Source organism: Leucopleurus acutus, assembly GCF_964270905.1.
Source record: "Leucopleurus acutus genome assembly, chromosome: 13".
Lineage (NCBI taxonomy): Eukaryota > Metazoa > Chordata > Mammalia > Artiodactyla > Delphinidae > Leucopleurus > Leucopleurus acutus.
The window spans coordinates 8,290,317-8,303,269 of NC_139155.1; the positions used below are offsets into that span (position 1 = coordinate 8,290,317).

The 12,953-nt window shown below is 39.7% G+C and overlaps 1 protein-coding gene across 1 annotated transcript in view; it reads right to left on the reverse strand.

The window, feature by feature from the left end:
- Positions 1-888: 888 nt before the first annotated feature.
- Positions 889-12,953, reverse strand: part of DOK6 (docking protein 6) — a gene marked incomplete at its 3' end in the record, with an annotated part of 404,645 nt that continues 392,580 nt past the window's right edge. Inside the window, exon 8 of the mRNA XM_082852683.1 lies at positions 889-1,028. Coding sequence (XP_082708809.1) covers positions 889-1,028 — 140 coding nt within the window. The remainder of the gene's footprint in view (positions 1,029-12,953) is intronic.

The window sequence follows — 12,953 nt, forward strand, 5'->3', positions numbered from 1 at the left end:
GACTGGTTCCTTCGCTTCTGAAGTGGTCCCCCTTTTCACATCGTCACCTATGTTTCTCACAGGAGCAGACATGACTACATAAATACTTTGCTAATAAGAAGCTTTTTTTTTTTTTACAGCACTATTTTAAAAATAGCTATTCAACTTAACAATCTTAATTTTAATGCACCAAATAACAGTTTTCAACAATTTAAGTGAGCATATGCTGTCACTCTCAGCACACATTGGTATATACTTGTTAGATATAGATGGATACAGCAATATCCATATCTATACTTGTCTACAGACACACACACACACAACACACACACACAGAGCACACACACAGAATAGAGCTACAGGGCCCTGCTTAAGAGTGTGTTCTAAATTTCGTGGGCGTGTTCCCTTGTCACTGGGCTTATTTATATGGAAAGTTGTGATGCCATTTGTAGAGCTTACTGGATTTGTCCCTGTCGAAACCCTCCAAGCCACAGAACTTGTGGTGGGTCACCTTTCTGTCTAAGGACAGACCTCTCCTCAGGTGGGAGGACTGAGCCAGGAGGACAGGGGCAATGCCTTCACCCAGGTATAGTCCAGCGTGGGCGACTTCTCACCCTGCCCAGGCTTCTGCTACTGTCAGACTCAAAGGATTTTGTTTAAATGACTGTTCAGACGATTTGGATTCTATTTTTGTAAAACATAGACTCCCCCGCAAGAAACTCAATAAATAAAGGACTTAGCCACGGAATCAAGGAAGCAGAACTCCAGTTTTTAACCTTCCACTGGGAGCGGGGATAGACCCAACCCATTTCAATGTTCCCTGCAATTGGTCCTCCGCGAGGCAGAGGGCGTGATGGCCCCCAGGCAGGTCCGGAGACTGTCTCTCTGGTCTCAGCATCTCTCTGGGTGTCATTGGATGAGGCTGGAGCTGTAGCTGAAGCCATAGCTGCTGGACCGGGACAAGGACGGCTGTGTCTCTTCGCTCTGCTCCGAGGCGTAGCTGGGAAACGTCTGTGCGCGTGACATCTTCGCGGACCCGAACCCGTGACCTGGAGAGAGAAAAAGGAAGGAGAGCTGTACCAAGAAACTGACTCCGAAAAGCACAAGGTGAGTAGGTAAAAATGGAGAAACGGCGCTTGGTTCCTTGGTGAGTTAAAAATGTATGCAGGGCTCGATAGTTTCCTTAGTGTGTCTTCTCAAAAATTCTGGATGCCAGAGAGCTAGGGATCTCAGACTTGTACTCTACTTCAACCTTTGGAACAAAAGCACAAAAAGCTTTTCCAAAAAAAAAAAAAAAAAAAAGCTGTTTTTGCTGGAGAGCCTGTAAGCGCTTTCTTTTCTTTGAGACTCACTTTTCAGCGTACAGAAGCAAATGACATACTTATAAAAACCTTTTGAGCAGGCAGACTACACTTTATCCTAACCCGTCGCCATCAATTATCAGGAAGAATCTTTCACAATGATTGCGTTCCAGGCCCTGGCTTCACCTGGAGGGTTTGTGAGTAACTGAGCCCACTTCATGATATGGTTAACCCAAACGATAAACCTTCATGGTTACTAAAATAGCCTCAAAGTTAAGTCTTATAGGAAATTTATTTCTGTGATTTTATAGTTCAGATGCACCCCTGCGACGAGAAATTTGTTTAATGCAAAATCCAGAAATGATTACTGGAAAACTAGCAGAATGCTAATAACAACGTAGGGAGAAAGGATGCGTTCTAGGGCTTCAGGTGAACTTCCAGGGGTCTCCCCATCCTTCTTAATCAGTCAGTAATTGTTCTTCACACGTGAGAATGATTATCTAATGGATGAGCTCAGTGGGGAGAGAAGAAAAAATAGATACAGTGTGCTCTGCCCTCTCAGAGCATTTCACTCAAAGCAAGAGACGTATTGAGTTTGGTTTATGTTTTTTCTCGTCTCTATGGTGAGGAATCCAGGGAAGATGATTAACACAGAAACATCAAACATCTCCTCAGGCTCCTCAGGTGGGGCTGGCGTTCGCAAGGTCATGCACTAAGCCACTTTTCAACGTCAGGTGTGTTTGGTGACTCGGAATCTATCCGGGTGGAGTCTGAAGCTTGGGATCCAGGGAGGAAATGCAAATGCATTGGGCAATAAAAAGGTAATTAAAGGGGTAGAACCTCAGTGTTAAAAAGTCGTGAGAGCAAACTCTTGCTTTCCAGATAAAAATCATGTTAGTTTCACTGTTGGCCTGGTTCTCTCATTAAGACTCAGCGGGAGGTCAGGGAGGAGAGGCCTGGGCATTTCCTACTGAGGCCGTGCCCTCTGCTCCTGTGCTTGGGAGGAGAGGCCTGGGCGTCTCCTACTGAGGCCGTCCCGTCTGCTCCTGCGCTTCTGCCACCCAGCCTCCAGCTTCTGAGTTTCCAGACCTTTCTGCTCCCTTCCCTCCCTCTCCCAGGGTCCAGAAACCCCATTTCCTTTCTGTGCTCCTTCAGGCCTGAGGCGGGCAGGGCTGCCTTGCCGTTGCCATCTCTCACATCTCCTTACTGATTCAGTAATTGGACGGACAGCTGATTCAAAGGTCCAGCTGAATTCCATCATCAAACTCTCATAAAATCTCAGTTAAGTGTGTCTTCTCTTTGCTGTAGGACCCTGAGGAGGCAATGAGGAAGACGAAGCTGGGGGTAGGCAGGAGGGTTCGGCCGTTAGAGGCGAGATCAGCTTGGGGACTTAGGAGTTAGAGCTCTGGGCACACGTGCTGCCCCTGTGGCTAACTCGTTGTAACTGATCTTGAGAGACTTACTTGGTCTCTGGGTTTTGCAGTTTCCTTATTTGCACATTCTGGATGACAATAATGGTATAATATGGTACTTTTGAGTATTAAATCAATGTGTATCAATTAAATTCATACATGTTAAATGCATCCCCACAGCAAGAGACAGATGCCATGAGGGACTCTCTCCAGCACGGCCATCCGTAGGGGGCAGTCCATGAAGGCTTCCCTAAGGAGGTGGGCTTTTGATATGATGCTTATGTGACAAGGTTGTGATATACTAATCCGATATGGGGAACATCACTTCAAATTTTAACAGTTTGCCTCCTTATCTCACCATTGACTTGCTGGATGATAGTTCGGTTCCCGTAAGAGGAGAGACTGGCGTTCATGAGCACAAACCAGTTGGAAATACTAATATTAAGACCATGTTCCTGGCCTGGGTTTTATCCTGTCATTTTAAAAAATGTTAGAAATATCTGAAAGAGAGCAATGCGAGAGCACACCTTTCATTCACATTACTTGTGGTCTAAAGGCTAAGGTTTGAGTCATGAATATAGAAGAGTCCTTGCCTTTGCACACAGAATCTAGAATGTTGGGGGTAAAACTTCAATCATGCAACTAAAATTTGCCAAGCATCTACTAAAATAGTTCAGGACTCCACAGGGAAGACAAAGTAATGGAAGCCTTGGTTCCTGAGTTTCCAGAGTTCACAGGCTGCTTTGGGAATGATCATCAGACAAGGATAGATAACAGTAAACATCAAATGAAGGGTCCACACAGCCCGTGCTGTATGGGATCAGAGCAGGACGCCAGCGCAGCTTAGAAGAGCTGGTTACAGAACTGTACACTTCAGTTCAACAATCACCAGAGACCTGCTCCACGGAGTGTGCAGACACCACCACCAAAGACTCTGAAATTGCTGAGTCCAGAATCCAGCTCTACCATCCCTTTCTGAGCCTCATTTTTTTGCATGGAAAGAACATACTTTCCTAAGGTATTTTGAGGGTTAAACAAAACAACATACAGGAAGACACCTGGGATGGTAGGTACCTAATAAATGTTAGTTTTTATCCCTTCTTTCTATGCTGAATGTGTCCACACTCTTGTCCATTTTCTTGTTCAATGTCTATACTTTGTGAACCCTCGCAGTACGCTGTTCTCACTGTGACAGGTTTGGAATATTATTTTCCTTCAAGGTCATCTTGAAGATTTCTTCATCTCCTCTACAAACAATTTCTAGTCTAATTGGAGATTAAATGATGTTTTTTCTTACCTCAACCATTTCTTTACAGACAGTTCACAAATGATGCTGTTTCTGCTTATCACAAAAATAACATACCTCAATCAGAGCTGAACATATGAAGGCTTAATAAGTGCTGTTTGATTTTGGCAACAATGAGTATGAGAACAAAAGAGAGAAGTAATTAATCATTTTCTCAACATTTATTTGAATTGTGCCCTTAGGCACCGTTGATGAAAACAAAACCAAATCAACTTTGTGGCTTAAATTACAAACTCACTGGACTAGACCTGTTCGTTCCACTCAACAGAGACCCTCTAAATCCTTCCTAAACTTTCCCCTGCGGACCGTCCCCTGAAAGACAGACTCTGGGCATCTGGGGAATGCTGCAATTTAAAAGTAACAAATTTGTTCATAGCCATCAGTCTATCTTAAAAGTCCTTTTGAATTTTCATTTCTACTCCATTGTATATTCATGTCTGTTTTAATAGAAAATAATATTTTCTACCCATGTATTCAGGTAACATTGACAATCTGGGAGAGAAACATATCATATTTACCTGGTGGTTTGAAGTATACTCTGAAATGACACTTCATACCATCCCCTACCCCCTTCCCTCCATGGCAAGTATATGAGCCCCAGATGGAGAAACATGGGTCCACTCCAAAAGGAAGGACATATATTGGATACAGAGGCATTTAAGACATTTGTTTATTCTAACAAAATTACATGACTTCTCCTGGAAACTGAAGAGTACCACGTGACAAGAAAGGTGAAGTGACTCTAGCCATAGAAGGAAAACTTCCTGCCGCATCATGAAAGATTCAAACCGGGAATAAACTAGATGGAACACAATGCAGTAGAAAATAACTACCAAGTCGGAATGCAGGACTAGAGATTCACATCACACCTAGGAGAAAAAGTGAGGGATGGCAGGCTCTTGTAGGTATCTTCTCTTTCCTGAGGGATAAAGCAGTACTTTGCTGCCTGGTACAGTTACCACTGCTCATCCTCTTTCTGCCAGCTTCTAGTTTTCCATACTTACTAACACCGATTTTATTCTTTACATAAAATATAAAGGAAATTGTTTTGGAAGGAAGTCAGAAGATTCCCAAAGCATAAAACTTGTGGTCATTAATTGGTAAGAGGCGATGCCCCAGTAATGCTACGTGAATTTGTGTGTTTTATTAGTTTGTTAGAATCTGGGGGACAGGAAAGAGTGTCGTCCCTTTAAATAATAAAACAAAGCAGGAAAAAACCCCAAATAGAACAGTTGCCTCCTGAGGAAGGGAGCAGCCTGGACCAAGGCATCAGCAACAGTCAGGACTAGGTGGACACAGCGGGGATGCTGATTCCCGAGGCTAGAAACCCCTTGTTAGGAGAGGGCAGACGACAGATCAGGCCCGGATGCTGGAGGAGGGAATGGAAGAATCAGTTGGGGTGCAAAGCAGAGGGCTTAAGGGCTCTCACTGCAGTGAATCTGGGGCCAGCAGGTTTTTATGGGATGTTTAAAACTTGTATGTTTACCTTGCAGCCAGGTAAAAGGTGAAACCAGACAGGAGGTAGAAGCAACAAGGGCCATCTCCACTCTCTTAGTGAAAACCTGCCATGTATTAGTCATGCTTGGAATGCTCAGGACCTGTAGTCAGTGGCTCTTCTATAAGCTGTGTTTGCATTTTCCTCAGTTCTAATTACAGTCCAAAGCGGACTGTGTTTTGGTCGATCTTTGTGCTCTCCTAGGGGTGTGCTCCAGAAATGCCTGTGAGGATTCCAGGGTCCCGGGAGCTCCATGACCCTTGAATAGATTTGCTGGGGGGAATTGGGGCTCGCTCGGTTCAGTGCATCTGAACCACCGGGGAATGAAGACCATGGGTTTCAAAGCAGACAGAAAGTGATTCGGAAACGAAAAGCCATGATGGAATAACTACTGTTCATTGAGCACATATTTCTATGCTAACTACCTTAGAAATATTATTTTTAAAAATCCTCATATCAATTCTTTAAGACTGGGTAGCTTAAACAACAATATGTATTTTCTCATAGTCCCAGAGGCCAGTATGAGGTCAAGGTGCTGGCAGGGTTGGTTCCTGGTGAGAACTCTCTCCTGGGCTGGCAGGGGGTCCTCACTGGTGCTTTTCTCTGTGTGGACTTTCCTGTTAGATCTGGGTCCAACCCATAGGATATTATTTAACCTTAATTGCCTCGTTCAAGGCCCGATTTCCAATACAGTCATATTTGGAGTTAGGGCTCCAGCCTATGACTTTGGGGGACACAGTTCAGTCCATAGTCCATTCATTTTATAATAACTAAAATTAATCAGGAGACATTAATCAGAAAATGTAGGTGACACCTTTTCTTTGGTTAGGGATTGTTATTTTCTTGACCTTTTCTCTGGGAGGTATTTGTACTTGCTAGTGAAATTATGTAATTTGGCTTAAGATTACATAAAATGGTTAAACGTGACATGTAATTTTTCATCCTTCAAATTGTCAAAAAAAGAAAAATTTTAATGGTGGTTTTATGCCACTGTTTCTGATATAAACTCAATTTGCATTGCACTAGCTTACATTCCCACTTGGAGGGTATAAGAGTACTTTGTGTCTTAACATTAGATGATCTGGATATTAATTAGACTAAAAATTTTGCCAGGTTGAAGGATGAAAAATTGCATCTTATTGTTTAATTTCCTTTTGCTACATAAAGTATTTAAATTTTGTAGTCAAGTGTTGGTGTTCTGATTTTGTGTGAAATTTTGTGAAATAAGTCTTTCTTCATCACAAGATTATTAAAATATTTTCTTATAAGTTCTTTTTATATTTTCATAAATTTCTTTTGCTATCTTCAGCTTTTTAATTTATTGGGAATCTCTCTTGGTTCATGCCCTAAGTTAAGGATCCTGTATTGTGTGATGGTTAATTGTGCTGGCTCTGAAGGAGGACGACTTGTGTTTGAGTTCCCACTCTGTCCCTTTACTGTTCTGTCCTTCGAGTTCCTCAAGTGTAAAATGGCAATTATGATAGTTTCTACCGATAGGATCATGTGTTCAAAGAGTTATTTCATAATAGCACAGTCTAATGGTGTATTACATTAGAGTTTATACAATAAAATATTAACACTAAGAGCAGGGGTACTGTATCGTGGTATATGCACACGAGCGTGTGAGCACTACACACAGCCCACTAGTTCATTTAATCTTCACAACCTGCTAGTGAAGTAGAAACAAAGCGTTTGCAATAGTGCCTGGCATTGATCCTTTGTTATGAGGTTCATAATGATGTGTCATGGTGTTAGTATTTTTCCAAATACTTTATGAGATTTTATTTTTCAATCAGGGAACCAAGGTGTCTCATTTCTGGGAAATACTTCTGGATTATTATTATAATTTTTGTTAATTATTTCCCTTCCAGCATTTTCCTCTGCTCTCTTTCTCCCACTTCTGTTCTCTTTCTCTAACCATCTATTATTTATATGTTCCAGTGCTGTTCTGATCTTATAATTTTCCAATCTTTTTTATTTTCACTCTCTTTTTTGCTGCTTTATTTTGTGGGAGATTTGAGGTTTGCTTAACCTTCTCTTCCAAGCTTACTAAATTATAAAAAAGATTTTCCTGTTCTAATTTTAATTTGCAAAAGCTTTCTTTTCCCTGTTCCTTTCCCTCTTGTTCTCCTTTCTTTAATAGACATTCATACATTTATTGTTATTAATAATGGCACCTTCACCCCTAAAACTATGGACCTTTTTTGCTTGTTTCATAAGTGGACATCTAAGTATCCTTTACTCATATCTTTAAAAATTAGAAATGTTTGAATGGGAAAATGCATATTATTTAATTCTGTGTAGTACCCAGCCTCCAGTTATAGAGAGCCTGGTGGGTTAGCAACCGCATTCTAATACTGAAAAATATCGAACACAATATAGTTTATAATACTTTAATTTGTTTTAAAGATGGTTTAATTTGATTCACACAGAATTACATTTTTAATACCTATTTCATCAATTCTCTGGACTAAAAGTAGTCTTCTATCTATTATTCTGGTTGATGTAGCATTCATTTTTTCCTGTTGCTTGCATTTCATTTCTCATGTATTTTAATTACCTATTGGGATATTAATTTACTACAACTGTGATATTAATTTTCTATAACTGATCTCTTCACAAAACTTAGTTGAACTCTTCACTGTTAGCAGAATGCATTTGAATAGTTGTGGAAGGTATAAGCAATCTGTGGCAGCTACTAAAATGGTAAATATTAACATGGGATAATCTAAGTTGAAACTGAGTAGAGAATACATGAAATAAAAATTCATCAGTGTTGCTCAACAAGAGGAATGGGAAAATATAAAAATTCAGTTTTTTGAGGAATGGGAAAATCTCATAAAATAAAAATTCAGTTTTTTATTTAGTTTTTGAGCTATAAATTTTTCATTGCTATTTTCAAGGGTTTAGGTATAAAATTTTGAATATAATGTTAATAAAAATAAGTTATATATTGATACATCTTTGTTCCCACTTATGAATATATTATTTATAGAAAGTTTTAGCAATCAAGGAACTATTCAGGATTGTGAAGTAGGGTGTGCCCAGTTCAGGTTGAGATCCCCAGAACTATAATCTGAGGTATTTTAACAAGTTTACTGAAAAGTCACGTTAATCTCCTGCAAATCAATAACAAGAATACTTTCCAGCTGATCGTCCTCAAGATGGTATCTTAGGGAGAAAGTGGCAATTTTTATTTGATATAATTCTTTTCTAAAGATTTTAAACGAATGCATAGAAACACTTTTCCAAGAGCATGGGACTTCCCTACGTAATGTATAGTTAGAGATTTGAGTTATGACAGAAATGTTATAGAAAAAGTATTGAACGTCACATAAGTTTACATAGGAGGAAGTTTGTAAAAAAGACTATGAGGAAGATTAACAAAATTATTGAAAATTTACTGTCAGGTTTTCATAGAATGTAGCACAGTTTTATTCTGCGGTAGATACAAGGTTAAGCTTGCATTTAGTCTGAGGACCTCTGAAATGAGTTTGAGGATAAGTGTCCAAAAATCTGCTTAGCACTTGACACATCTGATTTCATCTCATTCTCTGTAGAACTTTACCTAGAATTTTTCCTTCTAGTAATGACTAGGTTGAGTTTTCAGAGATCTGGGAAACATTCTGATAATCACAAACAAAATTTTGTCTTCTTAGATTTGTAAATATTTTGTTTGTCAGTATAAGACCACAGTGCCCAAATGGTCATGGCTTTCAGACTCTGTATCTCACCATCAGGAATTAGGCCCTCATGATGCTAATGATGAGAGATAAAATTCCGGATGGTGAGTTGCCGCAGATGAGATATGGACGTGGGGAGGGGACACACCCTGGAGAGTCTGTTATATCTTATGAAGCCAATTGGATACTTTTTTAATGGATGATAGAAGACTTTTGAATGATTTAAAGATGAGTGATTGGATCGGATTTGCGGTTCAAAAGCTCGCTCATTCAGTGAGACGACAGAGGAGCTGTAATCAATCTTTTCCCACCATCACACATCTGATAGATTAAATTTAGCCCCAGATAGAACAATTTCTCACAGAAGGCAGTGCAAAGATAAAAAGAAGCCTCTGGTTTTATGTGCATTTCCTAGGGTTTACTTATAATTCTTCCTGATTTTCTCCAACTCATCAGCATTCTTCCAGGTCCAGTGGGAGCGTTGGAAACTGCCGGTACCGACCTAGAGAAGGATGAGGCCAGAATGGTTGGGTGTGGTGAGGAGTTGAGGACATTCATTGTCATTGAGAAAGACCTACAAATATTTCTTACTATAGTTACATTCAATATTCTGTGTTCTCATTATACAATCAATAAACTGCAGTAATTTCAGAACCTGGAAATCTGAAGCCTAGATAGTTTCTGGTTAGTAGCACTTCCTGGAAAGTGTCTGTATTGATATTGAAAATATCCAGATACATAGAGAATAGGAGATCTGAGATTCGTGAAAATGGAGTCCAGGAGTCCAGGACAAAGGACGTGTTCTGCGGACATTTCTTCTGTTTTATGAGAAACTGCTGCAAAAAATCCAAATTACTCTTCTAGGCAGGTTGCGAAATCCTTATTAGGCATTTCATCACCGTTGTACCCAGAGACAGCAGTGAAAATCACTTTAACCCCCGGTCAGCTTTTAATTTTTAATTAGTTATCTTTATTTTATTTTTACTCTGTGGGAGGTTGAAATATATTTTCATCAGTTATTGTTTAATATTAAGTACTAATGTCTAAAGGCTAGAAAATGTTTGTAGAATTATTGCCATTTTACAATGTCACGTTACCTGTAATGATTTCACTGAAAACAGGCCAGGACAGGGAAGGGTTGAGAGCACAGGCTCTAAGGCGGGTCCTGGCCTCACCAGGTGACCTCGGGTGGGATACAATCATACATCAAGTATCCAAGTATCCGAGTGCTTGACTCAGGATGTTAGCGTCATTAATACTGAGCACTAACAGTGTACCAGGAAGTGTCAGATGTTTCACTTATGTTGATTTACTTAATCCACCTGGCAGCCCTATAGGATCAGTCCTCTTATACTCTCTCTCCTGGGTGCACAGACACCAGTGTTGGAGTCCAGGCTGCTGGCTTGAAACTCTTCACTCACCCCAGAAGGTTAAGGCTACCCCACAGCACAACAGAGAAAAGGGCATGATTTGGCAAACAAAAACATATTTTAGAGGCAAGGGGGCAAGCAGGCCTCATAACTTTTTCTTCTTTTAATTCCCTCAGTTATATTGATTTTCAGAAGAGCACAGGATAATCTGAATTAACTTTATTTCATGTTACTTGACTGTGAGAATATGGATATTCACTGTTTTTTCCAAGAGTCTTTATTTCTTTATATGTTTTACTTTGATTTTATAATTGTGAAAGTCAGAAATGTTAGTTTCTTTTTTTAAAATATTTAACAATCACTTAATAGACTAGAAGGCTAAATCTTAGGAAGTTATGGTCACTAATCCATCTGGATTGTTCTTGGGTTATGTCCACGACAGTGAGTTGGCCAGTGTCACCAAATTCACTCAATTTCACTACTGCTGTAGCACGTAATATTTTTATGGAAACCGTTTATGTTTACATAATTAATAACATTGACTTAAATTGGTAAATCATATAAAAATTAACATTTCCTAATTAACTAAGTCAAAGACAGAAAAGCTTTATGTCTCCTTGAGTCTTTATGCCTCTACATAAGTCTCTAGTTCTATCAAATTTTAAAAATTTCTAGTACTGGGAAATTTGGCCAGCTCTCTAAGGAAACATATTAGTTTATATTCTTTCCTACACTATATATAAAAATAAATTACAAAGACTTGAAAAAGCAAGTGAAAACATAAGCATTAAAAATCACTAGAAAGAAATCTAGGAAAGTAGTTCGAATTGGGAGATAGGTATGAAAGCAGCTGAAGTTAAAATAAAGGGTCATTTGTCATTTTTTGACACCAAGTCGAAAAGAATCAAATTCTGAGTTTTAACTCCTCTAAAGCCGGACAACATTCAGTCCTGTGGAGCCTCGATTTGTGACCCTGTCAGGAAAGTGTTTACTAGCTACCATTTACATGTTAGAGAACATTTCAGCCTGGACTGATTCACTGAGGGGTCATGACAGTGGTGGTGAGTGGGCTTGAAGTGGTCAGAAAACTATTTTTGTTAAAAATTGTATTATGTTTTTACTTAAGATGACTCTGCCCAATGTGAGTACATTTTCTGTGTGCTTTGGTTGGATATATCATATATAGAGACATGAATACACACATATATACACACACATGCATATGTATATACACACATACGTATACGTATATTTCAGGCTGGTAGTACTATCATCTAATGATTGCAACTTTTGATCTTCAGTCATATGTATTTTACTTAAAACATTTTTTTTTGGTAGACAAGTCGTTCCAAACATAAATCCAATGAAATGATAATGAAAGAATCTCTCAGTGAAGATGAGTGTAGCAACTAAGACAAAGAACAGGCATCTCTCAGGAGCTAGAAATTCGGAATTCTAGAGAAAGGACCAGGAGGGCACTGAGAAAGAGCATTTTTGCTTGACCTGAGAATTTGGTACCAGTGTTATATGAATTCGGCCATAGCAAATAGGCCCTCCTGTTCCTTTCAATCAGGAGATTGGAAATGTAATTCTCAGAAAGAAAATTGGAGGAGTTTAGCTGCGTAAGAAACGTATTCCTCTCAGTTGTGAAAGCAGCGCCTGGTAGACCAGAGATGGGACCTTGAGAACCGCTGATTCTCCAGACTCGCAGGCTTTACTAGCCTTAAGCCTTGAGCAGTTATAACACAGATAATTTAAATGGTTTCAGCAGGTTTAGAAGCAAGACTGAGACGGCAAAATACTACACCTTTTAGAAGCTTTGAAGCGAAATTGTATGGGGAACACAGGAAAGTTAAAGAATATAATTCAGGGCGTGATAGACTCGAGTTACAGCGTCCTGACTGTAGCTGAAGCCTGAGGTTCCTCTTTATGTGTGAAATGAGAACAGTCCTAGGGACTCCACCTGAGCAGTGGAGATGCAGTGGGACGGTGTAACTAAACCAGTGCAGGGAGTAGATCCCAATATGTTGTAGTAATGCCTTCGTTTTGCTTCCCTTTTATTTGAAATGGGTTTCTGGATATTGTTGAATTTACTAAATAACTAGGCTCTGATAAATTGAAGAGAGAATTTATTTCTAAAAATGGAGGAGGGAAAGGTGAGTTGTTTTGGGGTTCCCGTTTGGGAAAGCCCAGCAGCTGGAGATCTGATCGCTGCAATGTTCTCTATCACCTACAGACAAAGAATGAGAGGCTTTTAAAATGGGGAAAACCTTTGTGCCTCTTCAACTTGGCATTCATCAATTAAACAGGAGAGCATGGCCAGAAAACAAAAACTTGTCCGTTACTGACAGGTGGTATTTCAACACTGAACCCACCATTCTTCCCTGCCCAATTTCCTGTCCTCCTG